The 27,618-nt window shown below is 39.4% G+C and overlaps 1 protein-coding gene across 1 annotated transcript in view; it reads left to right on the top strand.

Moving 5' to 3' along the window:
* LOC135225693 (arginyl-tRNA--protein transferase 1-like) overlaps positions 1–27,618 on the top strand; it is a 128,623-nt gene that overhangs the window by 17,838 nt on the left and 83,167 nt on the right. Inside the window, exons 4-5 of the mRNA XM_064265045.1 lie at positions 17,460–17,633; positions 18,089–18,300. Coding sequence (XP_064121115.1) covers positions 17,460–17,633; positions 18,089–18,300 — 386 coding nt within the window. The remainder of the gene's footprint in view (positions 1–17,459; positions 17,634–18,088; positions 18,301–27,618) is intronic.

The raw sequence follows: 27,618 nt of genomic DNA, 5'->3' as shown, positions 1-27,618 counted from the left end.
GCATTTGCTGGTTATCGGAATCGGACGAAGCTAGCCTACCACGGACAAGCCCGAGATGCTGAGATTCATACCAGGGATATAAATTGAGAAGTGGTCCAAGGAAAAACCTGTGATTAACTGAATCCGTGATTGCTGATCCGCGACTAAGTGAGGCCCCACTGTAGATTAAAGATCAGCAAGGAAATATGCTGTTAACCCTCTTACGCCGAAGCGGTAAAAAAAAAATTGTCTCCCGTGTGCCGGAGGTGTTTCAGAGTGAGCGCGGAAGCGGAAAAATATTTTTTTCAAAAAATCACACAGCGCGCTTAGTTTTCAAGATTAAAGAGTTCAATTTTTGGCTCCTTTTTTTGTCATTGGCTGAAGTTTAGTATGCAAACCATCAAAAAGAAATGAAAAAAATTCTCATTATCATATATAAATAATGCGATGTATGATAGCGCAAAAAAGAAAATTTCATATATTAATTGTATTCAAATCGCGCTGTGCGCAAAACGGTTAAAGGTAACAAGTTACATTTTTTCGTTGTAATGTACACTAAATTGTGATCATTTTGGTATATAACACATTGTAAAACGATAAAAGCAACACAGAGAAAATATTATCACAATATAATGCATGAATTCGTAACGCGCGGACGTAAACAAATATTTTTTTCAAAAATTCACCATAAATCTAAATATTGTCCTAGAGACTTCCAATTTCTTTCAAAATGAAGACAAATGATTGAATATTACTATACTGTAAGAGTATTAGCTTACAATTGCAGTTTTCGACCATATCTGACGAGTTAAAGTTGACCGAATGTCGAATTTTTTTATATATATTTTTTTTATATGCAATTATTTCAGAAATAAGAAAAGCTACAACCATCAAATATTTTTCGTTTTATTCTACATGAAATTGCGCACATTTTCATATATAAAACTCTATGAAATGCCTAATATGAAAGGAGCAAATATTCCAAGAATGGTACATACGCATTTCGGAGATTTGTGGCAGAGAATCCGCGCGCGGAGAAAGATTTTTTCTTTTTTAAATTCACCATAAACTAAATATTTTGCTAGAGACTTCGAATTTGTTTCAAGATGAAGATAAATGACTGAATATTACTAGACTGTAAGAGTTTTAGCTTACAATTACGTTTTTTCAACCATTTCGGTAGAGTCAAAGTTGACTGAACGTGGGTTTTTTTTATATTTATCGTGATTTATATGCAAATATTTCAAAATGAGAAAAGCTACAACCTTCAATTATTTTTTTGTTGTATTCTACATGAAATTGTGCGCACATTTTCATATATAAAAACTTTATGTAAGGGCTAATTTAAAATGGTGCAAACATTACCACAATCGCACGTATGATTTTTTTCGGAAGAGTTACCGCGCGGACGTAAAGAAAATGTTATTTTTTTCATAAATTCACCATAAATCAAAATATTGTGCTAGAGACTTCCAATTTGTTGCAAAATGAAGGTAAATGCTTGAATATTACTAGAATATAAGCGTTTTAGCTTACAATTGTGTTTTTTGACCATTTCGGTAGAGTCAAAGTTGACCGAAGGTTGAAATTTTGGCAATTATCGTTATTTATATGAAAATATCTCAAAACTGATAAAAGCTACAACCATGGGTTGTTTTTATTTGTTGTTGTGCATGAAATTGCGCACATTTCCATATATAAAAACTTTATATAACGGCAATTTTGAAAATGGTGCAAACATTACCACAATCGCATGTATGATTTTTTTCGGAGAGTTACTGCGCGGATGTAAGGAAAAGTTTTTCATAAGTTCACCATAAATCGAAATCTTGTGCTAGAGACTTCCAATTAGTTGCAAAATTAAGGTAAATGATTGAATATTACTAAAATATAAGAGTTTTTAGCTTACAATTGCGTTTTTTTGACCATTTCGGTAGAGTCAAAGTTGACCGAAGGTTGAAATTTTGGCAATTATCGTTATTTATATGAAAATATCTCAAAACTGATAAAAGCTACAATCATGAGTATTTTATTGTTGTATTCTACATAAAAATGCGCACATTTTCATATATATACTTCAATGTAACGGCTAATTTACAATGGTACAAAAATTATGTCAAAGTGATGAAATAATTTCCGAGATGTGTCACAGATACTAAGAAAGAAATTCGCGCTTGCGCGCCTGCGTAACGATTGTAAACAAAACACACCTTGATCCGTGAACTCCCAGCATCCCCCAAGGCGCATGATTCAAAAGTTTTAGGCTGGTAGGCCTATAAGTATTTTTCCACGAATTTTAAAAAAAACTTTTGTAAGTCGACGTAAATACGTTCCAGGTCGCACACGGGAGACAAAAAATGTCGACGTAAAATACGTCCAGTCGGCGTAAGAGGGTTAAATTAAAATCAAGTTGTAGTTAAAGCTGTTCAAGCTGCTAATGACTACCATCATGCATTGGCCACAAGGATAAAACTCCATTAATGTTATGCTATCAAACACAACCTCAAATAAAATCAAGAGAAAATCATTTTAATCAAAACTACTGGGCTTGAAACAACAAACTTTACTGTTGTTTTCACGCCAATAAAAGATGAATAACATAAGCTCATATTATGATGAAATTAAGTGAAAATAACTAATGGAATCACAGCTTTTTTACGCAATAAACGTTATTATTTTATATATAATACCAAATATGAGAATACATAGAATATTATTGGATACAGTGAAGTAATGTATAACTTTTTAAAATATTCGTGGAAAAGATGCATATTCATTACATTTGTAATTATAATTAGCCGTTAGCAGCCTGACATTGCTCAATTACAGGCGGCTCTTGGTTAGGAGCGGGGGTTCCGTTCCTGGCCTCCGACGCCAAGTGATTTTTGATGCTAAGCGGTTTTAAAGTCTACGGCCGCTGCACACCTTCTTTCGAAACTCTAGACCAGTCAAAGGCGCTCTAATCCCGCAATGGCGCAATAAGTAAAGTTATATTTATGCAGTATAGTATTATAGAATTTACTGTACAGTACATTATATCATTATAAATAATGTAAAGTGAAAAAAGCCTAGCTTTAATTCTTTGGGTGTCTAGAGTATGTAAAGATATAATAAGGTTTATAGTGTACAGGTAGCTGTAGTGTTCAAGTTATGATAGTTCGTCTTACGATAGTCCGATTTTATGAGAGACCAAATTACAATAGCCTAACTTTATCCCATCTTCTAGTTTACATAAGTTCAATAACACAAAAGAGAATGATGAAAGTATGGTTTTAACGTATTTTTTAAGTACAACCAAATTGGATAACATCTGTTTGGCTTGTATTTCCATCATCGTACTACAGTACATTATTACCATAGTTGATATAAATGAGACTATGTAGAATAGAACTGAGATATCTTAATGTAATTACTTTATTCACTATAGATCAAAGATCAATCTGGAAATATGCTGTTAAATTTAAACCTAGTGTTAACTGAAGCTGAGAAAACTGTTCAAGCTGCTAATGACTATTATCGTACATTGGCAACAAGGATAAAACTCCAGTAAACGTATGCCATCAAACACAACCGTAGATAAAATTGAGATAAAATCATTTTAATCAAAACTACTGTTCTTGAAAGCACACAATTTACTGTTGGTTTCACGCCGATATAAGGTAAATAACGTAAAGTTCGCATTGCGATGATATAAAGGAGAATTGCAAATGGAATCACGTAAATTTTTTACCTAATAAACATGCAGCCAACGTAATCTGTTAACGAAAAAATAAGTAGTTCACATTCACAACGAAACATATTCAATTCTATTTCCACCTAAAAACACGTACAGTGGACCCCCCGTATTTGCATTCTCCGGATTTGCGGACTCACACATTCGCGGATTTCTCTCGGGAACGTTTCCCTGCATTATTCGCAGAAAATTCGTGCATTCGCGGTATTATTCTATGAGAAATATCCACAAATTCCTGGTTTTTGTTATCAATTTCATCATAAAATGCACTTTTTGTGATAAAACTATTAAAAAAACCAAGTATGAAAATTTTTAGTGGTTTTTCTTAAGTTTTAACGAACAAAATAGGCTGTTTTTAGCGTTTTTATAGGGGTTCCAAACATTCGCGGATTCTAACTATTCACTGGGGGGTCTGGTACGCATCCCCCGCGAATACGGGGGAACCACTGTACGTATAAAGAAAAATAACCTTGTTTCCTATAAGTCAAGTATCTAGATATTCGTTTATGCTAACTAGAAGCAAGAGAATTCACTCAGAATTGCGTTAATTATGGCGAAACAAACTCATATTTGCCATCAGGTGATTTTAAACCACAACTTTGGCCGCTCCGCGGAATACTGGCTTAGATTTGCCGTAGTATTTTATAATACAATAATATGAGAATTCATACAATATTATTGGATACAGTGAAGTAATGTATAACTTTTTAAAGGATTTATGGAAAAGATGCATAATTAATAAAATAACACCATGCATTTTTCGGAACAGTGGCGGACAAGAACGAACATGAAAAAGCATCCTCTGACAACGTGGAGCATAGTTACAAAGCCTGCCTTAATTTGTATCATATTTATGTACAAAAATAAAAATACCCTATACGTAACATATTTTCATACACATTTTAAACATAAAAGCTTAAACATTTAAAAAATCGACACATCGATTGCTAAATTTGCACTCTTTTTAACTATATTTTCGGAAGAGCGGCAGACAGCGGCTTACAAGAACGAACATGAAAAAACATCGTATATGATAACGTGAAGGGCAGTTTCAAAAGCTGCCTTTTTATCATATTTCTGCACAGAAATAAAAATACCCTATACGTAATACATTTTCATACACATTTTAAATATAAAAGCATGAACATTAATAAAATCGACACAACGATCGCTAATTTGCCCTTTTTTAACTATATTTTCGGAAGAGCGGCAGGCGGCAGCTCACAAGAAAGAACATGAAAAAACATCGTATATTTGATAACGTGAAGGGCAGTTTCAAAAGCTGCCTTTGTATCATATTTTTGTGCAGAAATAAAAATACCCTATACGTAATACATTTTCATACACATTTTAAACACAAAAGCATGAACATTTATAAATCGACACATCCATAGCTAAATTCGCACTTACGTAACTCGATATTTTCAGCATAGAACTGTGTCAGAGGCATATATTTTACCCTAATACCTATGTAATAACTCTCTATAAAATTTATTAATATAATTTGCGTAACCTTTATGGTCTGAACGGCATTTCGACAAATGTATGAACTCATTAGACAACGGCGCTAGCGGCGCTGTTAACTGAAAATTGTGCCGTAAAAATACCTTAAAATGCCTTATTTTTTTAATGAATATATTTGACGACAGCCGTAAAACCGATTCGCCGCTGAGCAATTGCGCCGTTAACCACTGGCCGCCTGTATGCCGATGTCGGAACGAAGCTGATTCTCGTTTTGTGTCCATTTCTTTTTCTTTTTTCTTCATTGTCTATTTTTGTACTGAATTACCATAGTCAGAATGTATTGAACCTTTAGAATTGGCTTATATTAATAATTACTGTGTCATACATGTATTATAGAGTATACTGTAGGCTAGGCTACTGTATTTGTATGTAGAAGATACACCATAGTATACACTAGGCTAGGAGAATACCTGTACTATTTAGGTCAGACAAAAAAGAAAAACTGAAAAAAATCCTTCACGCTATTAATAAGTAAACGAAGTCTTTCGCTTTCATAATAAATACAGTACACAAAGTCTCTAGCTTCATTCATAGATACATACAGTGCACTGTGCTGTCTTTGTTTATGTCAACGGCCATTGTCTGCAGTGCTGATGCACAGGTGATTTGAAAATAGTGGTTGGCCACCAATTCGCGTTACATCAAAATTTTTGTTTTTAAAATTTTTGTAGATTGTCTAGCTCGTTTTAAATAAAAAACGCATTAATTAAACACACATTAATTGAGAGGTGGCTGTATATTGACTAGTATTTCTAGTGTGCAAAATTAGTGCTGTTCTTGGGGCAGGTGTTTCAGTTACATTAAACAAACCAATGCCATTTACTGTATGTAAGATCAATCACTTATAAAATTTGCTTATTGGCAGACTTTAAAACCCTTGGCCCCCTATCTCCAAATAACAATCAGAAAATTGTCTCCTGGTTATTTTCCATCAGGACTCATATTTAAGAACCTCACATCTTTGGTCTCTCATACTCTGAACACTCCTCTTCATGGAAATTCATAGCTGATTTTAACTTAAATTTTTCTTGTCCGGTTATTTCATGGTAATTTTTAAAGCCATATTTTCAAATTTTAAATATACCAGGAAATGTGTACGTACTTAATTGAATTACATTTTATTAACTCTATCAGTTTTACAATGTATGGCTGACGACATTGTTAACCAGATTTTTGCTATCGGTAAGCACTTTATCGGAACCAGTAACCAATTAACAGCTCTGTTAAGATGTTTCTTGGGAGTTCCAGCTAACGCCGATTTTCGGTTATTGGCACTCACCCAGGAACGGAATCGGGCTGTTAACAGGGACTGCCTGTACAAGCATTGTCCTATATTAGTAGATCGCTCCTCCCCTTTCTCCTGAATCTGCAGATCTTGCTCTTAATGTGCTGTTTGCTTTGTCGCCTGCTCCTTCCTTGCTGTTGTTTCACCCAAGCAATGCCTGCAGCCTGCATTACTGAAGTTGTTCCAGGGCCTTATGCTGCCCTTGTTCCATTTGTGATGCTGATTCTAGTCTCAGTCACTTTGGATAATTTTGTCAAGCATCTTAACCCTGAAGATATTTGTCTTCTTAGCACTAACTTCCCTGCTCCACTTTCTCCCAGAATCTTTGTGATTGTAGTATTCCAGAAAAAGTACATATGCCTATACTGTGAAGGATTATGACAAGAGTTTCAGATGTTTTACATCTAACCACCATCCATCCTCACCTAAGTCAGCTTGATCATTGATCTGAGAAGTCAAGTGAGACTGTTAAGTCAGGCTCTTCATTCTTATGATGTGTTTCCTACTTTCCTCACCTTTGCCAAGAGAGAAGACAGCTATTAAAAGTGTATTTCAGGAAGGTGTTTGGTAGTAGTTGTTTTTATTTTACGAAGTGAAATTGCTTCCTGGGCTATAGTAGTCACTCCCATGTGTATAAGAAGGAAGGGCTCTTGTCCAACATCTCCTAGGACACCATATTCTTCAACTCTTGCCAATGGAAAATTGTTTTGGTGCAGTGTAGCATGAGACTTAGTGCACCTGGTTGAATTTTTAATTTTTAGGGACTTGAGTATGCAGGGCCACATTATCTGAAAAAAGTAGGACTTTTGAATATGGATGGTAGGCAGCAGTTCTAGAAAGTGATGGAAGCCTGTTACACTAGAGATACTGTCTATCAGCCTCTTGCAACCAAGAGGCAGTCATGACCATATATTCTGCTTAGCAATGAAGACATCTCTAACCATTACTAAAGATGCCTTGTGTCATTCTCTGAATTCAGCAACTTATGTCTGCTGTTTTAACTTTAAACTTCTCTCTTAGTTAGGATTGAACTTTTCAATTTTATACATTCAACTTCCCTGCCAGATATATACTTAGCTATAGACTCCGTCGTCTCCGACAGAATTTCAAATTTCGCGGCACACGCTACCGGTAGGTCAGGTGATCTACCGCCCCTGCCCTGGGTGGCAGGACTAGGAACCATTCCCGTTTTCTAATCAGAATTCTTCTGTCGCCCGGGCCATCAACATTGTTGTTGGTCCCTCTCGATTGGTTTTTCTTTTTTTCACCGCAATTGATCTTCTTGACCGCTTTTGGTGACGTATCTGGATTGTTGGATTGGCATACGCTTTTGTGGACTGTTTTGTGGACTTGATTTTGGAATTTTTCTTTAAAAATGTCTGACTCTGGAATGGTTTGTGAGACGTTGTGTGAATGTAGGCTGTAAGGTGAGGTTGCCGAAAGCTTCGGTAGACCCTCACACGGTATGCAAGGGTTGCGGGAGTATGAATGTTCTTTTACTAATACTTGTAAGGAATGGTGGAGAATTTGAGTGGGAGAACGAATGGAAGAATCTAACTAATTATTTAAAAAAGTTAGAGAGAGAAAGAGTGAGGAAGGCTTCTTATAGAAGTTTAAGTAGTTCTAGATCTGAACTAATTCCTAGCTTGGGATCTTCCCCAAGGGTAAGTATTGCTACTTCTCCTTCCATTGCAGCCCCTTCTCCTATTGCAGAACCTTTAGATTCAGCGAAAGAACTTGCGGATCTAAAAGCAGCCTTCAAGTTGATGGAAAACAAAATGGCTGCCATACAGGTAGGCTAGTGATTATTCAGTGGACAGTGATATGAGTGTCCCCAGTGTAGTGGAGGGGGGGGGGCATCTGGTCGGCTCAGTAAACGCTCCTAGGTCTAGACCTCTTCCAAGCTCACATGCCCCAGAGGAGAAGGAATGTCGAAAACTGAAAGGAGGTTGTGGAGAATCCCACCGATCAGGTGTCCCTTCGGCGGTTTCTGTGACACCCCAGACTGCCAAGGATCGCTATTGTAAAAGCGTCCTGCGCGAGTGTTTTTTTCGTCGTCGGGATCTTCATCTCCGAGACGTGATTGGAGAGATTCAGATCGATCTCGGCCACTCAAGAGGAGTTGGATGGAAAAGGCTCCGACTATTGATTCGAGCCCCAGAAAACTTCCCTGAGGAGTCTCCCTCGGGAGTGAAGAAGGCAAGAAGAGCCATTCTTTCAACCAGAGTGAGAAGGAGGCAGGAGGTGGAGGCGATGGACTCCTCCCCTCCTCCTTCCCCTCCTCCTTCCCCTCCTCCCGAAGAGGATAAAGAGGAGGTTACGAAGAGATTCATGATGGCGATGCAAGAGCAGATTTCGTCTTTTGTAGGAGTCCTGTCAAAAGGAGCCTCCTAGAAGGAAAGACTCTTCCCTTCCGATCAAAAGATCCTCCAGACGTATCGAGGTATCTGCCGCCAGGATCGATACTCCTACTCGAGGTGAGGTTTTCCGGTACGAACCTGGATGAACCTATCAGACGTCTGGCACCGGCCAGGAGTGAGGAGTCACCCAGGAGGCAGGAGCCAAGAGCCAGGAGTGAGGAGTCAACCAGGAGGCAGGAGCCAAGAGCCAGGAGTGTGGAGTCATCCAGGCAGGAGGCAGGAGCCAGGAGCAAGAGCCAGGAGGCAAGAGGCAGGAGTCAGGAGTCAAGAGCAGGAGCCAGGAGCCAAGAGGCAGGAGTCAGGAGGCAGGAGCCAGGAGTCCGGAGTCAGGAGGCAGGAGTCCGGAGTCAGGAGGCAGGAGTCAGGAGCCAGGAGGCAGGAGTCAGGAGGCAAGAGTCAAGAGCCAGGAGGCAGGAGTCAGAGACTCGTTCCTGGAATTTATGACTCTTCTCCAAATAGGAGCTCCTCTCCTTCAGAGCGTAGGAGGTCTTGGAAGGACTCTTCCTCCAAACGTGAACTTTCTCCTTCGTCTGATCGAGGTTTAGCACGAGTTGTCTGATGACGAACCTCCTGCTAATGAGGGAGCTCTCGAGTTATAAGGTCTTAGCCTCATTATTGCTTCAAGAGTTTGGAGAATTCTCTTAGTCCGGCGGCTCCTCCTTCTCCTCGGTCTCTCTTTTCGAGCTCGGCTACGGCAAAATCTTCGGCCTTTTTGAAAATGAAGCCTGCAATATCGATGAAGAAGGCTCTCCATTCTTTAGATTCTTGGATGGACAAGAAGAAAGAGTTAGGAAAGACGGTATTCTGCATGCCTCCTTCCAAACTACATGGAAAGAGAGGTATTTGGTATGGGACAGGAGAGACTATGGGTCTTTCTCTGCCTGCCTCTGCAGATGCGGACTTTTTCCAGTTTATGGGAGGCCTCTAGACGTCCCTCCTTAGGATCGGTCAGAGCGACGTGGAGCACTTCAGAGTTGAACCACTTTCTAAAGGGACTTTTTGTCACTTTAGAGGTGTTCAACTTTCTGGATTGGTCACTCGGAGTTCTGGCCAACAAATCTAAAGATCCGGAGTTTCTTAAAAACCCAGAGATTCTCCATAGCGTCCTGTCTTGCATGGACAAGGCAGTACAGGACGGTTCGGGTGAAGTGGCTTCCCTTTTTGGTGCTGGTCTCCTGAAAAAGAGATCAGTATATGGATCCCTATTATCAAAAGGGGTTTTCTCCGAGCCAGAGGACTGCTTTATTGTTCGCCCCTCTATCGGATCATCTGTTTCCTTCTCAGTTAGTGAAGGATATATCTCGCTCGCTAACTGAGAAGGCGACCCAAGACCTACTAACACAAACGTCCAAGAAAGGACGCCCTGTAGTGTCGGCGATTAAGAAGGACTCTCGTCCTCCTCAGCAGCCCTTTCGTTGAGGTACAGCGGCTCGTCCCCTGCCAGAAAGAGAGCTCTGATAAGAGAGGAAGGTCTTCCTTTAGGCCCTTCAAGAAATCCAAATGACTTGTTGCTCCTTCAAGCACCAGTGGGCGCCAGACTCCTGAACTTTGCAGGAGTATGGGCAAAAAGGGGAGCCGACCCTTGGTCAGTGTCGGTCCTAAAGAAGGGATATGTAATCCCCTTCGAGAACAGCCCTCCCCTAACATCAACGCCTCGGGAACTGTCAGCGAGGTACAGAGACCCGGTAATGAGAAAGACTCTCCTTCAAATGGTGGAACAAATGTGGGAAAAAGAGGCCATCGAACTTGTGCAGGATCCACACTCCCCGGGGATTTTACAATCGCCTTTTTCTAGTACCAAAGGCATCGGGGGGTGGAGACCAGTTCTGGACGTAAGCGCTCTGATCTTGTTCAGAAAAAGAAGTTTCGCATGGAAACGTCGCCTTCAGTAATGTCGGCTCTTCGTCCAGGGGATTGGATGGGGTCTCTCTGGACTTGCAAGACGCATATTTCCACGTTCCCATTCACCATTTGTCAAAGAAATATCTTCGTTTTGTAAATAGGAGACAAGATCTTTCAATTCGGGTGCTCTGTGCTTCGGTCTGTCTACAGCTCCGCAAGTATTCACCAACCTGATGGCGAATGTGGCAAGATGGCTTCACCTAGAGGGAATAAACATCTCCCTCTACTTGGACGACTGGCTGATCAGGGCCAAGTCGGAGATTCAGTGCTTGGAGGACTTATCAGTAACAAGGAACATGATAGAATCGCTGGGATTACTCGTGAACCTCGAGAAGTCGCAGCTGATCCCCAGCCAGAGGTTGGTCTATCTGGGGATTCAGATGGATTCTCGGGGTTTTCGAGTATTTCCTTCGCGAGAAAGAATCACTCGAGGTTTGTCGAAAATCTCGAGCTTCTTAGAGAAAAAGAACAGTTCAGCGAGGGATTATCTGAGCCTCTTAGGGACCCTGTCCTCACTAGAAAAGTTCTTCTCTCTGGGGAGGCTTCACCTTCGCCCTCTTCAGTTTTTCCTGAAAGGGGTGTGGAGTTGGAAGACGGGACAACTCTCGGACATCTTCCCGCTTCCACAAGAGGTAAAAGATCATTTGAGTGGTGGATCCTTCCTCCTCAAAAGAACGAAGGCGTATCGCTTGCCCTGCAGAAACCCAAGACCAAGTGTTATATGCCGACGCTTCGGAGTCGGGATGGGGAGCGACGTTAGGAGCAAGGGAGGTGTCAGGCACCTGGACAAAGGAACAGGTGTCCTGGCACATCAATTGCAAAGAACTAGTGGCCATACGCCTAGCCTTAAAGTTCTTCGAAGAGATAGTCAGAGGCGAGGTGATACAGATAAACTCGGACAACACCACGGCTCTGGCTTACATACGCAAGCAAGGAGGCACGCACTCTTTCTCCCTCTTTCAGTTAACAAGACACCTGTTAACCTGGACAGAGGAAAGAGTCATAACTCTCCTCACAAGATTTGTTCAAGGCATCAAGAATGTGAGAGCGGACAGACTGAGCAGGAGGAATCAGGTCCTTCCCACAGAATGGACTCTACACAAAGAAGTGTGTCGAAGTCTTTGGTCCCTGTGGGGGAGACCTCACATAGACCTGTTTGCGACGTTCCTCTCCAAAAGAATAGAGATCTTTTGCTCTCTAGTGGAAGATCCGAGAGCCTTCGCAATAGACGCGTTTCTCCTGGATTGGTCGGGTGTGGACGCATACGCCTTTCCCCCGTTCAAGATCCTGGGGGAAGTGCTCAGGAAGTTCGTAGCTTCGAAGAACACGAAGTTGACGCTAATAGCCCCATTTTGGCCAGCCCAGGAATGGTTCACAGAGGTACTGGAGTGGATAGTGGACTTCCCCAGATCTCTTCCAAACAGACCAGATCTACTCAGACAACCCCACTTCGAGAGGTTTCATCACAACCCTCCCAGGTCTCGCTCTGACTGCCTTTCGACTATCGAAAGACTTGTCAGAGCGAGGGGCTTTTCTCGCAAGGCTGCGGGCTCTATCGCTAGAGCCCGCAGAGCTTCGACGAGAAAGAGTATACCAATCAAAGTGGGAAGTCTTTAGGAGGTGGTGTAAGAGTCAGAAGCTGTCCTCCTCCAGTATCCAATCTATAGTGAATATTGCCGATTTCCTCCTCTTTCTGAGAGAGGAATCACACCTTTCTGTCTCAACAATAAAAGGATACAGAAGCATGCTGTCTTCAGTATTTTAGTAATCGAGGGTTAGATATTGCAAGCAACCAAAGATCTACACGATCTAATTAGATCCTTTGAAACTTCAAAGGCAGCTACTCCTAGAACACCTAGTTGGAATCTAGACGTGGTACTGAAAATTCCTTTCATCGGATAAATTCGAGCCTTTACATCTGGCTTCCTTCCGCGACGTCACTAGGAAATGCTTATTCCTGGTGTCTCTCGCAACAGCCAAGAGGACGAGCAATTGCACAGCTCTAGATTCCAGATGGGGTTCAAAGGAGATGCTGCCCATCTGTTCTTTCCAGACAATGTTTCTGGCAAAGAACGAAAACCCGTCAAAACCGTGGCCCAGAAGTTTTGAGGTAAAAGGCCTATCTAACCTCGTAGGCAGAGAGATAGAGAGGTCTCTCTGTCCAGTGAGAGCTCTTAAATATTATTTAGAGAGGAAGAGACAGATGGGAGCTTGTCAACAAGGTCTTTGGTGTGCGGTGAAGAACCCCAAAAGACTCATGTCCAAGAACGCCTTGGCTTTCTTTGTGAGAAGCGTAATTACGGACGCTCACAAGAACTGCTCGGAGGAATCCTTCGGTCTTCTAAAGGTCAAGACCCATGAGGTGAGAGCAGTAGCAACGTCCTTGGCGTTCCAAAAGAATATGTCTCTAAAAAATATCATTGAGACTACATATTGGAGGTGCAATTCAGTGTTTGCATCTCATTATCTGAAGGATGTGAGAGTGACCTATGAGAAGTGCTTCTCGCTAGGTCCATTTGTATCAGCAGATACAGTGCTGGGTCTTGGAGCAAAGACTGATCCTTAAATATTGTGTTTTATCGTACATAAACCCTCTTGTCAGATGTGCTTGGTTTTCTATTAGCAAGCTCACTGATGTCGCACGGGAGCATAGTGTCATTGCTGGTAGGGGATCAAGGGTATGTATGGCTAGTAGGGGAGTACAAAATTTTTTTTTTTGTATATTTTGTAATGAAAGTGTAACTTGTTTCGAGTTTTTGTTGTTTGTAAGGGGAGTTCGGGGATAACTCCTTGCAATCTTAGAACTAACATGGATGTTAGGATCAGGTGATCGGGATCGGTGTTGTGCTCCTTGAACAAGGTGTATTGTCATGTTAGTGAATAGCACCCAATGACAAAGGCCTTTAGGCTCTGCCGAGTAAGTGGATAAGACCCCATTGGCAGACCCACAAGAACTCTTAGCCATAGATCAATATCTCGCTGAGGCTCTTGAGGCTAAGCAGACTCCAAGGCAGTAGCCGCGAAGTCTTCAGCCTAATAAGGTAGGAACCAAGGTTTATTAATACCTACAACATATGTTGTTTACCTGTCTATTTCAGTAGTTAGCTGTCTCTTACCACCACAATGGGTGCTAATCAGCTAAGTATATATCTGGCAGGGAAGTTGAATGTATAAAAATGATATTGTCATGTTACAATAAAGTTTTATACATACTTACCTGACAGATATATACGATTAATGGCCCACCCAGCCTCCCCGCAGGAGACAGGTGGAAGAGAAGAATTCTGATTAGAAAATGGGAATGGTTCCTAGTCCTGCCACCCAGGGCAGGGCGGTAGATCACCTGACCTACCGGTAGCGTGTGCCGCGAAATTTGAAATTCTGTCGGAGACGACGGAGTCTATAGCTAAGTATATATCTGTCAGGTAAGTATGTAAAATAAAACCCTTTATTGTAAACATGACAATATCATATTTCTGTAATTAATGCTTCAGTATCAAAGAACAATTCGGACAATTTTTTCACACTCATCTTTAATTTTCATATCATCACCATCATCATCATTTCCACTTTCCTCTACAGCTGTTGCTTCGGTTAGTTCTAAAAGATTGTCTGCTATAAGTTCTTTATCATGTGACTAGCAATTCCACAACTTCGTCTTCTCTCATATCCACAAAATCCTCACCACCAACTTTGTGTGCAATGGCAAAAATGCTCTTAATGGTATCGGAAATTTTAAGGAAACCAGTAAAGTCATTTACACACTTGCTCCATATATTTTTCCAAGCTGCATTCATTGCTTTTGAGGAAACTTCATTCCACGCAGCGTCGATGTTATCAGTTGCTTGTTTTATATCATACTTCTTCCACCATTGCGTAATAGTAGGCTTACTGCCAGGATCATCAAAGTTGTCTTGCATCGAGCATCTGATTCATGGCTTTACGTGTATATATAGCTTTAAAGGTTGCAATGACCCCTTGATCCATTGGTTGTAAGACTGATGTGATGATGTTGTTAAAAATAACACCTGAATATTAGGACTAAGGCTATCGAGATGCTTTGGATGATTCGGAGCATTGTCTAAGATTAACAACACAAGAAAATCAAAATTTTCTCTTACAATAACATTCTACTGCCACTGAAAAATGCTTTAAAAGCCATTCCTCACAAATATAAGCAGTGATCCACCCTTTTTTATTTGCATACCAGTGAACAGGGATCATCTGTTTACTTACGCCTTTTAATGCACAAGGACTTTGTGCGTGATAAACAGCTGCTGTGCGTGATAAACAGCTGCTGGTTTAAACTTGAAATCACCTGCCGCATTCCCACATTGATGTTGTGCGTGATAAACAGCTGCTGGTTTTAACTTGAAATCACGTGCCGCATTCCCACATAACATAAATGTTATCTTATCTTTAAAGGGCTTGAAACCAGGAGAAATTTTTTCTTCTTTGCTTATATATGTTCTTTTAGTCATTCTTTTCCAAAACAGTCCTGTCTCGTCAGCATTAAAAACTTACTTTGGGCTATATCACATTTCATGCACGATAGCTGTAAGTTCTTCTGGATATTTGGCAGCAGCATCATGGTCAGCACTTCCACTTTCACCACACGAAACGACATTATGCCAATTCTGTCTACGATTAAATTTATCTAACCATCCCTGACTTGCATCAAAAGGCTCTGGATCTTTTATATTTTCATTTTCAACCACATGCTGATATAAATATGATGCCTTTCTTCATAAAACACATTACTAAGCTTTGAATGCTGTACTTTCATCTCATGTTCAATATATAGAGAGAGCATTTTTCCATTTTTACAACCAGTGGATATCTGACTTGTTATTTTTGCTGATAATGGAGTAGACTGTATCACTGAAGCACAAGTCTTTTCTGCATTAGCCTTAATATTTCTAATTGTGGATTCACCAACTCCCAACACAAGTCCAAGATCACTATTACTATCACCTGCGTCTGCCCTCCATAATATTACCAGTTTTGTTTCAAGGGTCAGAACTTTTCTTTGACGCTTTGCAACACTTTCATTTGAAGAAGATGATGCTGCTTGTTTGGGTCCCATTATGCAGAAAAATAACTAGCAGTATAAACATGAAACAGCGAGAACTAGGAAACACACGATCAGGATTGTGTTAGCCTACAGGCTGAGCATCCGAGCTCCGCAAATAATACTGTATTTTGTGCCACGTGCGTCACTCAGCTGTTCATGCAGAGATGAAATGAGTGTCGTGATGTGCATCTCTTACTCAGACTCACATAATTGTAAATTTTCCCTCGTATAAAAAGAATGAAAGTATTAAAATGTAATTCGCATAAAGAGAGGGGGACCTGTACATAAGAAGTGAGATTCTTATGTTTAACAGGGTTGCAGACAGTATTCATGAATTCATTGTTTATGATGTTTGAAGATTATGAATTAGGCCAGCAATTATATTTTTTGAAGGTTAGGAATTCAGCCATTAAGTAGGTGATGTATTTTTGCCTGAACAAATTTATCTACTTTCAAAAATTACTTATTCCTAGAATGTAAAGAGATGAACTTTGCTGAACCAGATCCTAACCCTTTAGGAGCAGTGGGCATTCTATGATGCTCAGAAAGAGCATAAGAAATCTATTGGATAACATCATGTAATTAATTTCTATTTTGTGACATATTTGAACAAATTTTGTGTAAAAACTTTCACCTCACTTGAATGGGCCGTAAATTACTATAAGGCAACATACACCTTGACTCAGGGAAGAGAGAGATTAGTCTGACATGAGGTTTCATTGGGAATGTACTACAGCTCCCTGTCCCAGTACATTTTGTATATATTTGTCCATAGATGTACTCAGGGATTGTTTTTGGTTTTAGTTCTTATCTTTCACAATAGTATGTTTGCTGTAATTGTAATTTTGTAAAGTACAAAAAAAAAAAAAATTAGAGCATGTATTAACCCCATTGCAGAACATCTCGTAAATATTTATCCATAAGTATAACTCAGGAATTGCTATTTTAGTTCTTATCTTTTAGAATATGTTAGTTGTAAATATAATCTTACAAAATAAAGTAAAACAAAAAATGTTAGAAAGAACATGTATAAATCGTTTACAAGTATCTTGGAAAAGAGGTCCTACAAGGGGTTGGAAATATTCACTTTTTTGCATATCATCCTCTTTCCAGTGATATGTTTTCTTTCAAATTGTCCAACCCTAAAGTAGGCCCGGTCTCAGAGTATTGCAAATGTATATGTATTTAGCTTGGCATGTAAGGGTTAATGAGCAGTAGGCCTCTGGCTAAGTATTTAACATAGAGATTTGGATGATCTGAATTGAAAATAAGATCTTGAAACAGAAATCTCAAACTCGGCAATCTGATGCAGAAAATTAGTTATGGGTGCATGACTTTAGTATGCTGTAAAGTTATGACAGTTAACCTTTAGGACTCAATTATCTTGTGATTTTCATTTTTGTAGTAAGGATATCATAACCATGTTTATTTCTTAAAGTTGGCTGATAAAACATTTGTTTTATGTTTTAGGTTAACTATTTATTGTAATAACTTTTGAAATATGTTTATGATTTTATGAATTAAACACTATCTCTTCAACAGGAACATGTACTGCAAGTGCAAGAGAACCAAATTGCAGCATTAGTGATGAAGTTTTGCTGGTTGATGGTAGTGTTGACAAAAACTCCCATTCTCAGAATTCAGGAAAAGTGATGCAGCCTGTAAGAGGCAGTGACACTAGCAACTTGTCTCCCAAGTCACCCCATCAAGTAGCAGGTAAGTTTTTTGTGTTTTTGTGAGGCCTTTCTTATGCTGCATTGGGCTGCTTTCCTTAGTCAGGCCCTTGGTTGGGTAGGTTTCAGCTTTTCAAGCTAGGGTTACAGCTCGGCTTGTGAGGATTTAATAATAATATAAAAGAATAAAAGTCCTCACATTTGAAGTGTTCAGAATTTTGTTTGATAAAATTGCTAGATATTATTAAGGTAATTTTGTCTTTGATTCAGAGAACACTTAGGAACTTGGAAGACTTAACTAGAAATTTAGTTAATTTTCTTAAGGAGCATGTAGTATGCATATTAATTTCATAGGTTTAAGTTTAAAACATGGTTAACCATACTCAGTTTTGGTTATGCTATATCAGGAAGATCAGGTATAGTTTTGGTATGAATTCGTTTGGTTTGACATTGAGCCTGGATTGGTAGTGAAAATGTAATTTTTTTGTTTTTCCTCAGGCGCAGATCCAAGTAAGCCACTTTGCCGAAAATCAAAACTTATCCGGCTTGAGCGTAGAGAAGCAAAGTTAGCAAAACGAAGGGAGGAAGCATTAAGTAGAGGAGAGTCGTTGATGGAGGTAACGAAGTCGAAATCATCTAATAATACCCCAAAATCTTTAGAAGATTTTTTGAATGAGCCCCTTCCAGAGTCTCCAGCACACAAATTAGAGGTAAGGTTTTAGTATTGAACCATTTCAGGGTACTGAAGACATGATTCATTATACAGTGTAATTATAATATGTCCATATGAGTTACAGACCTCTGATGTTATATGTGTTTAATGGCTGAATTATGCAGTTTTATGATCATAATTTTTGGGTCATTCTCTAGGGGAGTCCTTGATCCATTGTCCTAATATTATTTGTGGATCAGGTTTTGTAATGTTGGTTGTGGATGGTTTCATTTGTTCATTTAATTCCATCTTATCGTCGTCTTCATTGCTGGGTAAATTGAATACAATATAATGATTTTATTTTGCTGGTAGTATTATACAATTTCTTTTAAAAAATGAACAGTGCTGTGACATTCAAGATATTCTAGACAATAATAGAGGAATATGGAATATATCTTTATTGATTTGTCTTTTCATGTTGATGCAAGTAGTTTGTATTGTGCTATGTTCACTTTGCACTTCTTGCTGTGTTAGCCTCCCACACCCCTTTGGTTCAGGTAATGTGTATTGAGACATTAGAACAGGTGCCAACCTTAATTTAGTCAGTTTAAGGGTTGTGTGAATTTAAGTTTGGGAGCCATTCTGGGTCCCTGTAACTGCCCATACCCATCTGTAGCCCAAGCCTAAGACTGTCCTGCGACAGTTGCAAGAGCCCAATGCCAGGGAACAGTAGATTCACGGGGTGATGTGGTTCTGTGCCTCTTGGTTTTCATGTTGTAAGTCTTGTTTAATGCATTAGTCAAAAGATCGTCATGGTTAACATTAATTTTTGCAGTGTATCCAACTTTTACCATCATCAGCATCTAGTTTGAGGTTGTTAGCACCAAAAGGACTAATTATGTAGGTATAATATGTCTGGAGCGAGTTCTATTTATTCTGATGTTATGTTCACTCATTCAGTTGTTAAACAATCTCGTCTACATTTACTGCACATTGTAAATCCTCATCTGCTATTCCTCTTTCTCCATCAAAATGCACTTGTTTGTTATTTACATGCTTTTTCTTCAGCTATTGACGAATCTCTTACTTTAGCCTCAGTTAACGTTTCTTTTTTTATAAGTAACTTACCCCGTAATTAAATTGCTAAGATTTTTACAATCGGCAGCTAAAATTTGAATTTCACGGGTTGCGCTAGTTTGTTTTGTGGTATGTGACTAAGACCCTGACCACTTTCAGGGGAGAGTTAGGAACAACTTGGCAAAGAGCTCAGTTTGATTCTGCAAGCTGATGGTTGTGCTTCAGGTATTAGCAGCTACTTTGTTTGGAATTCGCTAACATTCCAATTGTAATTGTTCATCAGTTGTTGAAGTATTCATATTTTGTTAGCCTTGGAGCATACATAATTAGATAAAGTTGGGTTTCTGTTGAAAAGTGATTAACCCACAATGGATGGGGTAATAAACCAAAATGCAGCACCCCAGGCTGGCAAAACTTTGAGGTTGGCCAAATTAAGAAAAAAAAAAACCACCTCAATGGCACTACCTTCCACTCTCCAACTCTTCTCTGTAGGTCCTCCTCATTTTCAGCAGTAATGACCTGATCATCGGCATGCAACAAATCCCACAGCTCTTCATTCCTGATTGCTTCATTCAACACATCCATAACCAGCACAAACAAAAATGGGCTTAATGCTGATCCCTGGTGTAATCCAACACTAACTTCATAGTTTTCTGTTTCCCCAACTGCTATTATCACTTTAGTGCATGTTCTTTTATATATCATCGTGACCAGCTTAACAAACTTTTCTGGGACTTTGCTTTTCCTTAAACACCAAAACATCACTTCTCTTTGGATTCTATCGTATGCTTTCTCTAGGTCTATGAATGCACAATAGAGCTCCTGGTTTTTATAATAAGGTTTTGTATTATACGGGACCAGTAATTACTTTACATGATCGGAGCCTGCCCTCCTTCCCTCACATGGACACAAGGGCATAAACATTGTTCTCTTCGCCAAGTTGTTCCTCTCTCTCTCTCTCCCTTGAAAGTGGGCAGGGTCATAGTCACCTACTCCAAAACAAACTAGTGCGACCCATGAATTTAGAATTACTGTAATACCCCAAACTTACGCAAAGTTAGGTTCCAGACCCCCTCAGGTAACGGGAAGTTTCACGTAAGTTTGACACAGTTTCTAAAAATGCTAATAAATGCTTATTTCTAGATATAACCCTAATCATGCCCCTTAAGTATTAAGCTAACTTTAAAATGAAGTTAAAGTTATTGTAATTTAATTTAAAAGTTAGTTTAATACATTACCCTTAAATAAGTAATAACTGGTTGGCATAAAAGTAGTTACAGTAAATACTACGTACATACGTATCCATTTTCGTATGTACAGTGGACCCCCCGTATTCGCGTTCTCCAGATTCGCGGACTCACACATTCACGGATTTCTCTGGGGAACGTTTCCCTGCATTATTCGCGGAAAATTCACGCATTCGCGGTATTTTTCTATGATAAATATCCACAAATTCTTGGTTTTTTTGATGAATTTCATAATAAAATGCACTTTTTGTGATAAAACTATTTAAAAAACCAAGTATGAAAATTTTTAGTGGGTTTTCTTCAGTTTTAACTAACAAAATAGGCTGTTTTTAGCATTTTCATAGGGGTTCCAAACATTCGCGGGTTCTAACTATTCACGGGGGGGTCTGGTACGCATCCCCCGCGAATACGGGGGACCACTGTATACTAACGTTACCCCTAATTCATGGGATGCCATTTTCTTTTTCCCTCAGAGTAAAAGAAGTTTTCTTTGAGAGTAAAAGAAGTTTTCTTTGCATCACTAGGTAAACTTCATTAGTCTTTTATAACAAAGGTAGGAAGACAATTCAGTGAAATAAAGAAAATGTATGTACATACATAATTTTTGTAAAGGGTGAAGGCAAAATTCAATCAGTTTAAAATCATGTACTAGTGTGAGGGCAGTGAGAGAGAGAAAAAAAAATTAACACGTCATGTGAGGTAAAACTGTGGAGGGGTATCATCTTTAAAAAGTGTGAATGGGATCACATCTTCTGAAAGTACATTAACTATATTTGCTGTACTTATGTAACATAGTGCAAACAGATTGTACCAGTACTTTTCTCCGAGGTTAAGATAGTAATTTTCACAGAACAACAACTCTGTTATGTCTCTGATGTGTTTTACTAGTTGGTCATGAAGGTATAGTGACAAACACTGTGAATTAGGTACTGGCTTTGTATATATTTTCAAAAATATAAGTAGCATAGACAGACTCTCCATACTGATTTTACACTTAAAAGCATGAAAACTTAAATTAGTATACTAGTACATACTTGAGAAATTAAAGAGTTTCTGAAGGGATCTCATCTTTGGAAAGTGCAGTAACTTTGTGAATGGGCATTGCATCTTGTAAAAGTACATACTTTTCACTAACTGTAGGTGCTGTAATTACCTTTGTATCATATTTATGCATGCACAGAAATAAAAATAAGACATTTTTAATAAAGATTTTATACAGAAAGACTTTAAAACTAAAAAATTTACATAATAAATTAAGCAGAAACACTTTTGCATGGCTTTGCAGTGTTTCTGGAGGATTTGCAAATGTTCGTGCTATCGTACAGAACTCGTGTATGATAATTAGTTAGGTTCCAATGAAAAGTTTGCACTATTGTGAATTTGCACAACTCAAATCGCGTAAGTTGGGGTATTACTGTATAGCTGCCAATTGAGGGAAACTCTTAGCAATGTAATCAGTACTGGGAAAGTAATACAAAACATTATTTTATTATAAAAATGTCATGTTTCCAATTCTACTATGGTTATAGTATCTTCTCTTTTTTCGAAGTAGATTTTAGCTTAGCTACTAAGCATTCTAAGGGTGCGTCGTATGGGAATGCTCTGAAGTCTATTGAGTCGCTTTCAGACGTGAAGGGAGAGTTGTTGTAACTCTTCCCCTTGCATTTCAACATATACCCTTTCCTTCAGCAGTTTGTTTTCTTTTGTTCAGCTGACTTGTGTTGGCTCAGGTGAGACCTCAGACTGTGTTTCCTAGTCTCCCTATCTTCGAGTCGCAGACATGTTATTGGTACTTGATTGCTGTCACCTCCTGTCTCCCACTGTTGCCCTTTGGTGGAGGAAGAGTTTGAATCAGGGGAATCTCCTTTGTTTTTTTAGCATTTGATTGGGCATTGAGGTTTGTTTTATTGTTATATAGTGGAGGAAATAGGCCATGTAGAGAATAGGTTTTGAATGTCTTAGAGTATTTTGGCATCCATTAAGTATTTGGAGAGCGAGAGCCCAAGGTTTCTCCTTCAGTTAGAGAGCGTTTTATAAGATTTCTCATACTTGGGTGCATAAAGCTTCTTTTAAGTTTGCCAGTGCTTGTTTTCTGGTTTTTGAAGTCACAGAGAACTGCCTTTTATGAAAGAGGTGCTTTATCAGCACTTGAACTTTTTCGGTTAAAGGTTCAGTTTTCTTTTTCTCATTCCTTTGAGACAAACTCGAGACTAACAAGTGATTTGATATGCAGATGTGGAGTTTGTTGTCCAGGTTTCTGTTTAGATTGCTGAAGTTTTTATCTTTTACTGGACTTATGCTCAGTATAATCGCCTCTTCCATACGCCAGCGTTGAGAGGTTGAGTTGACAGCTTAGGGAGTTTGTGGTGCCAGCAGGATTTTAGCAAGGAAGACTGTTAGGGTTTTTAACTTGTGCAGTCAAATCCATTATTGACACTGCAGGCAAATGTTCTCTGTGCAGTCAAACCCATTTCTGACACTGCAGGTAACAAACCCATCTCTGACACGGCAGGCAAATGTTCTGATGCTTATACTAAACCACTTTGGAAGAAGTGAGAACAATTATACTCCTGTCTGTCATAAAAGTTTTACTGTGTATGGGAAATGGCAGCTGGTTTGGCTTCTCCTTTGGGTCACCTTTGAAGCCTGACTCTCATTAAGGCAATAAAGGAGGATATAATGGTACAAGCTGTATATATTACTCTTTCAGAAATCCATTCAACCTTCAGGTTCCAATAGGAGACCAATTGCAGAGATACTGAAGGAGAGTTATGACTCCTTTTGGGTTCCTCTCCACTGGTTTAGTCTCCTGTAGTTTCTTTCTGGCTTCTTCTTTAGGAGTAGCTTGTTCTTTAGTAGGAGGTTGTAATTAGAGAGAATGCAATAGAGCAGGTGTCACTTAATTCACTGAGATTTTACCTCTTGACTTTTTCCTAGTGACATAAGCAACTTGCATGGGAGAGATGCAGTTGTTGTTCATGATGATACTGGCACTCTTTTAGTTGGTGTAGTAAATGAGAAGGTTTTTCTTGATGAGGCAAAGGGTCCACGAGAAGGTTTTTCTTGATGAGGCAAAGGGCCCATTAGTTTTAGTTTTCTTTGTACTTTTAAGTTCATTTCAGCTTTGCAGAAGAGTTTGATGTCCAACATGTCCATAAAATTAGGAGGTGGATTAGAATTGATTGAAATTTGAGGAAGAGAATTTTCCCTTTTGGATGCATCATGTACACATGTTATTTTTACTAACAAGGTACATAGTTTATATCTGGTAATGGTAAATGCATGCCATTACTGACAAATAGGCTTTTGTGAAACTGTTTTAGGGGTTGGGGGTTGGGGTTCTGTCATCATAGGACATCGCCTGTGATGAATAGCACACTGATCATATGTCATCGTAGGGGATCACCTCACAGGACACCTCCTCTGTTGGAAATGCACATTTCCTTGGCTGCTCAAGGACTTTTCCCCTGTCTACAGTGCAATTTCTTTGACAATACACAAGTTGACAGTATGATATTTAGTATATTCTGCATTGAGCATATGGTCATAGGACATCCCCTTGGGCTATCCTATTGTCTCCTCTGTCTACTTACTTGGAAAAGACCCATGTTAGACCTCTTCACTTCAACTGGAAGCTAGAGTTCTTCAGTTCATGGTTCCAGATTTGTTTGTTGGAGCAGAGAACTCCTGTCTGCCTACTGAGAACTCTCTGGGAGGTTGAATGATGGTGTACCCCACCTCCCTTCCTCAAATCTTCTCGAATTTTTTAAAGTCCCATGAAAGTTGCGTTAAACACCAACACGCTGATGTGGACTTGTTAGTCCTGTATGCTCCATGCCCCCAAGGCCAAGAGCTCTTTGAGATAAGCACTCCAACCCTCAGAGGAGGCTTTTGAGTACAGGAACAATTCAGAGGGGATGAATTAAGGACAACTCCCTTTATCAGGCTCCAAAGTCTTGGGTTAACCCAAGTAGCTGCTTGTAATCCCAAGGTGACTGACCAAGAGATTCCGCCCTAGCACAACCTTCTCCACCACTCTCTTGTGAAGAGATGCCACCAATCACTAGGAACTTTATCTCTTCATATCTGAAGTCAGTCCAGTATCTCTTTCGGGAGATCTTTTCTGCGGTACAGTGACTCATATGTAAGGTTAGTACTTCAGAGGATCTTCATCAGCTCTATACAAGATAAGCTGTCTGCTATTGCAATTGGTGTCATCAAAAGGTTTCTCTCTACTCAGAGTTCCTGTTCAGTAGACAAGATGCTCTGAATATTTTTCAGAACAGAGATTCTTCCGTCTGTTGATACTGGTGAGGAGCTATAGGGCTTACTTGTGATTAGTTCCCTTGAAGGATGCAAACCTCACTTCGCTCTGGGAACTCTTGGTGCGGTTCAAGAGCTTGGAGCAGTCTTGTTCACCTAGGAAACTTGGACCTCCTACTTGGGACCTTACTCTGGTACTGAGTATTCTCTCACAACCTCCTTCAGGCCCTTGCGTCAATCATCTTCCTGGTAGCTGACTTTGGAAGCAGTTTTCCTTGTGACCATGGCTTCCTGGGAGAGTTGGAAAGCTTCAGGGGCCCGTCAAAGCACCGCATTGTTTTCTGAATGTCTTGACTCCTAGAGGTTAGGTGTCGTAGACTTCATGTTAACACAGGCAAGGTCAAGAAAGTGGTGTCCTAGAACACCCTTTCATTTTGCTACATGAGGTAATTAGACAAGCCAACTCCTCATCATCAAGTTTTCCCATTGATTGGGTGTATACAGAAGTGCACGGCACCAAAGAAGTATGTTCTTCCTTGGCATTTTAAAGTACAAGCAGTCCTCGATTATTGGCGGTGGTTCCGTTCTCAGCAGGGCGCTGATCAGTGAAAACTGCTATGAACTGAGGCTTGGTAATTTATGGCCCCAATAACCAGTTCATGGTAAGTTATGGCGCCATAAATCTATTGTTGGCACCTTATGGTGCCAGTAACCTGAACTCAGTGCATTATGGCACCTTAAGTTGCCAATTTTATAGCGTCAGATAAGCACCATAAAGCCGGATTGCCATTAACTGAGTCCACCAATGATTGTGTGGAGTAAGGAATCAGGGAGGTGAATGGTCTCTTTTCTTTCCTTTTTCTTCTTTCTTCAGGCAGTTTGAAGAAAAGACACATCATACCCTGGAACTGGCTTGATACAGGTGATCATTGCAGCCTTACTGTTAAAGCACTTTTCTTGTTGCAATATGCAAATCTGCCTCTCAGTAGCTTAAACTCCTCTCTCCAACAAGGGGAGTTAGGAGTGGTGACAAACCTGTTTCTTGTGGCCGTCATGGTTTGTTGCTTGAACAGATAAGTAGTTCTTTTGGACTTTCATGAATGCAATGAATTTGGACATGTTTCATTGTATTTGAACCCAGTGGACTGAGAGTTAGATATCCACATATCTAACATCTCTAAGGCTTAGGTCCTCTGCTTTAGCAATCTAATTTCTAAGAAGAAAGCTTGGGTGTGTCGAACCTCCAGTCAGTTCAGGATTCTCATACCTCCAGCCTATTATGAGGCTATCCTATTGTTAAGACTGAATGTTTGTTGCGTGTATGAACAAATGACAAATTTGTAAGTAATTTGCATTTTTCATAGCTGCTCCTCTTACGTTTCATCCTTCGTTGGAAAGACTGATGCATCACTGGATTCAACCCTCTCGACTGGCTTGCACATCAGCTACGTATCAAATTTCAGATGCCTCAGGTTCCTTGCATTTACAATCTTTGATTGTTTTTAACCAGTTTCCAGCAGGTGCCAGAAGATTTATCCTATTGTTAGGACATCAGGTTTGTTAGCTATGAAAAATACAAATTAGTTAAAAATTTGTCATTTTAGCATATAGAAAATAGAGTAAAAGCTAAATGAAAGCAGTGCCAGTGTTATGAAAAAGATTGCAAGTAATTATAGAATATTTTTAAAATAGTCTGTGTTCATATTTTGATAAGATTCCTCTGTTTGGGTTGTTGAAAATGTTATTAGGTAAGTATAAAAAAATGCTATGTATTTGGTATTTATCTGAAAATTCCATTGTAGTAATTGTATAAGACTTCAGTTCAATATTTTAAGTGATTATATTTATATATCATGTCTCCCATATGTAGTATATTTACTCATAGAGGAGGTGTTATTTACATTATTTCATGAAAATGTAACTTGTATATACCGGGTAATTTTCTTATAAAATATAGTGCTCATTTAAGAACTCGTGTATATTGTACTGTTATAAGGTTTTTATTTATTAATTGTACAACTTATTGGCTTGTGGTATTAATGTCACTTTAAAAAAAAATAAAGCATGATTTATAAAATTCACAGACAAGTACAAAGGATCCTTTTAGGGAATCTTGATGCAAAGGAGCAGTATCCAGTTTAATACCATTTTATTCATAAAGAAGTACAAATCTATGCTTTGTTCATACGCGAACAAACCTTCGGTCTTAACAATAGGATCATTTCTAGCACCTAGCTGGATCCGGTTAAAAAACAGATGAAAGCAAGCAATCTTGTAATATCTGGCAATGCATGCGTAGATCGGGTGGAGAGTGGTCAAGGACCACTCACCTACACCACCGCATCAGTCTTTTCTTTAACCGCCTGGGCGAGTGTCGTGGTTAACCTCTCATGGCTTTTACCCGGTTCATTGCCTGTTTCACATGTGTTGAGTGTGTGTGTGTGTGTGTGTGTTTGGCTGATATTATGGCTTCTGCTCCTTCTCGACCTCGTCAATGTGTGTGCCCTGGAATTCCAGGTTTTCCGTGTTCTCGATTTTTGGCTTCGGCAGCGACCGATCCCCACATCACGTGTAGCAGGTGCCGTTCTAATTTTTGTACTATAACGAATCCTTGCACGGAATGCCGGGCATGGCCTAAAGAGCAGTGGAAGTCGTTTTATAGCAAAAGAGAGCATCGAAGGGTTTCGACTCTTCCTTCTTGGGAAGGTTTTTTGCCTCTTCCCAATGCTTTGTCTCCTGCAGTATTCACCCCCCATAGTAGTGTTGTTCCTGTGTCTCCTTCCTTTTCT

The sequence above is a fragment of the Macrobrachium nipponense genome, chromosome 13 (assembly GCF_015104395.2).
Source record: "Macrobrachium nipponense isolate FS-2020 chromosome 13, ASM1510439v2, whole genome shotgun sequence".
Classification (NCBI taxonomy): Eukaryota; Metazoa; Arthropoda; class Malacostraca; order Decapoda; family Palaemonidae; genus Macrobrachium; species Macrobrachium nipponense.
The sequence above is the reverse complement of the archived record's forward strand: the minus strand, read 5'-3'. Positions and strand labels throughout refer to the sequence as shown.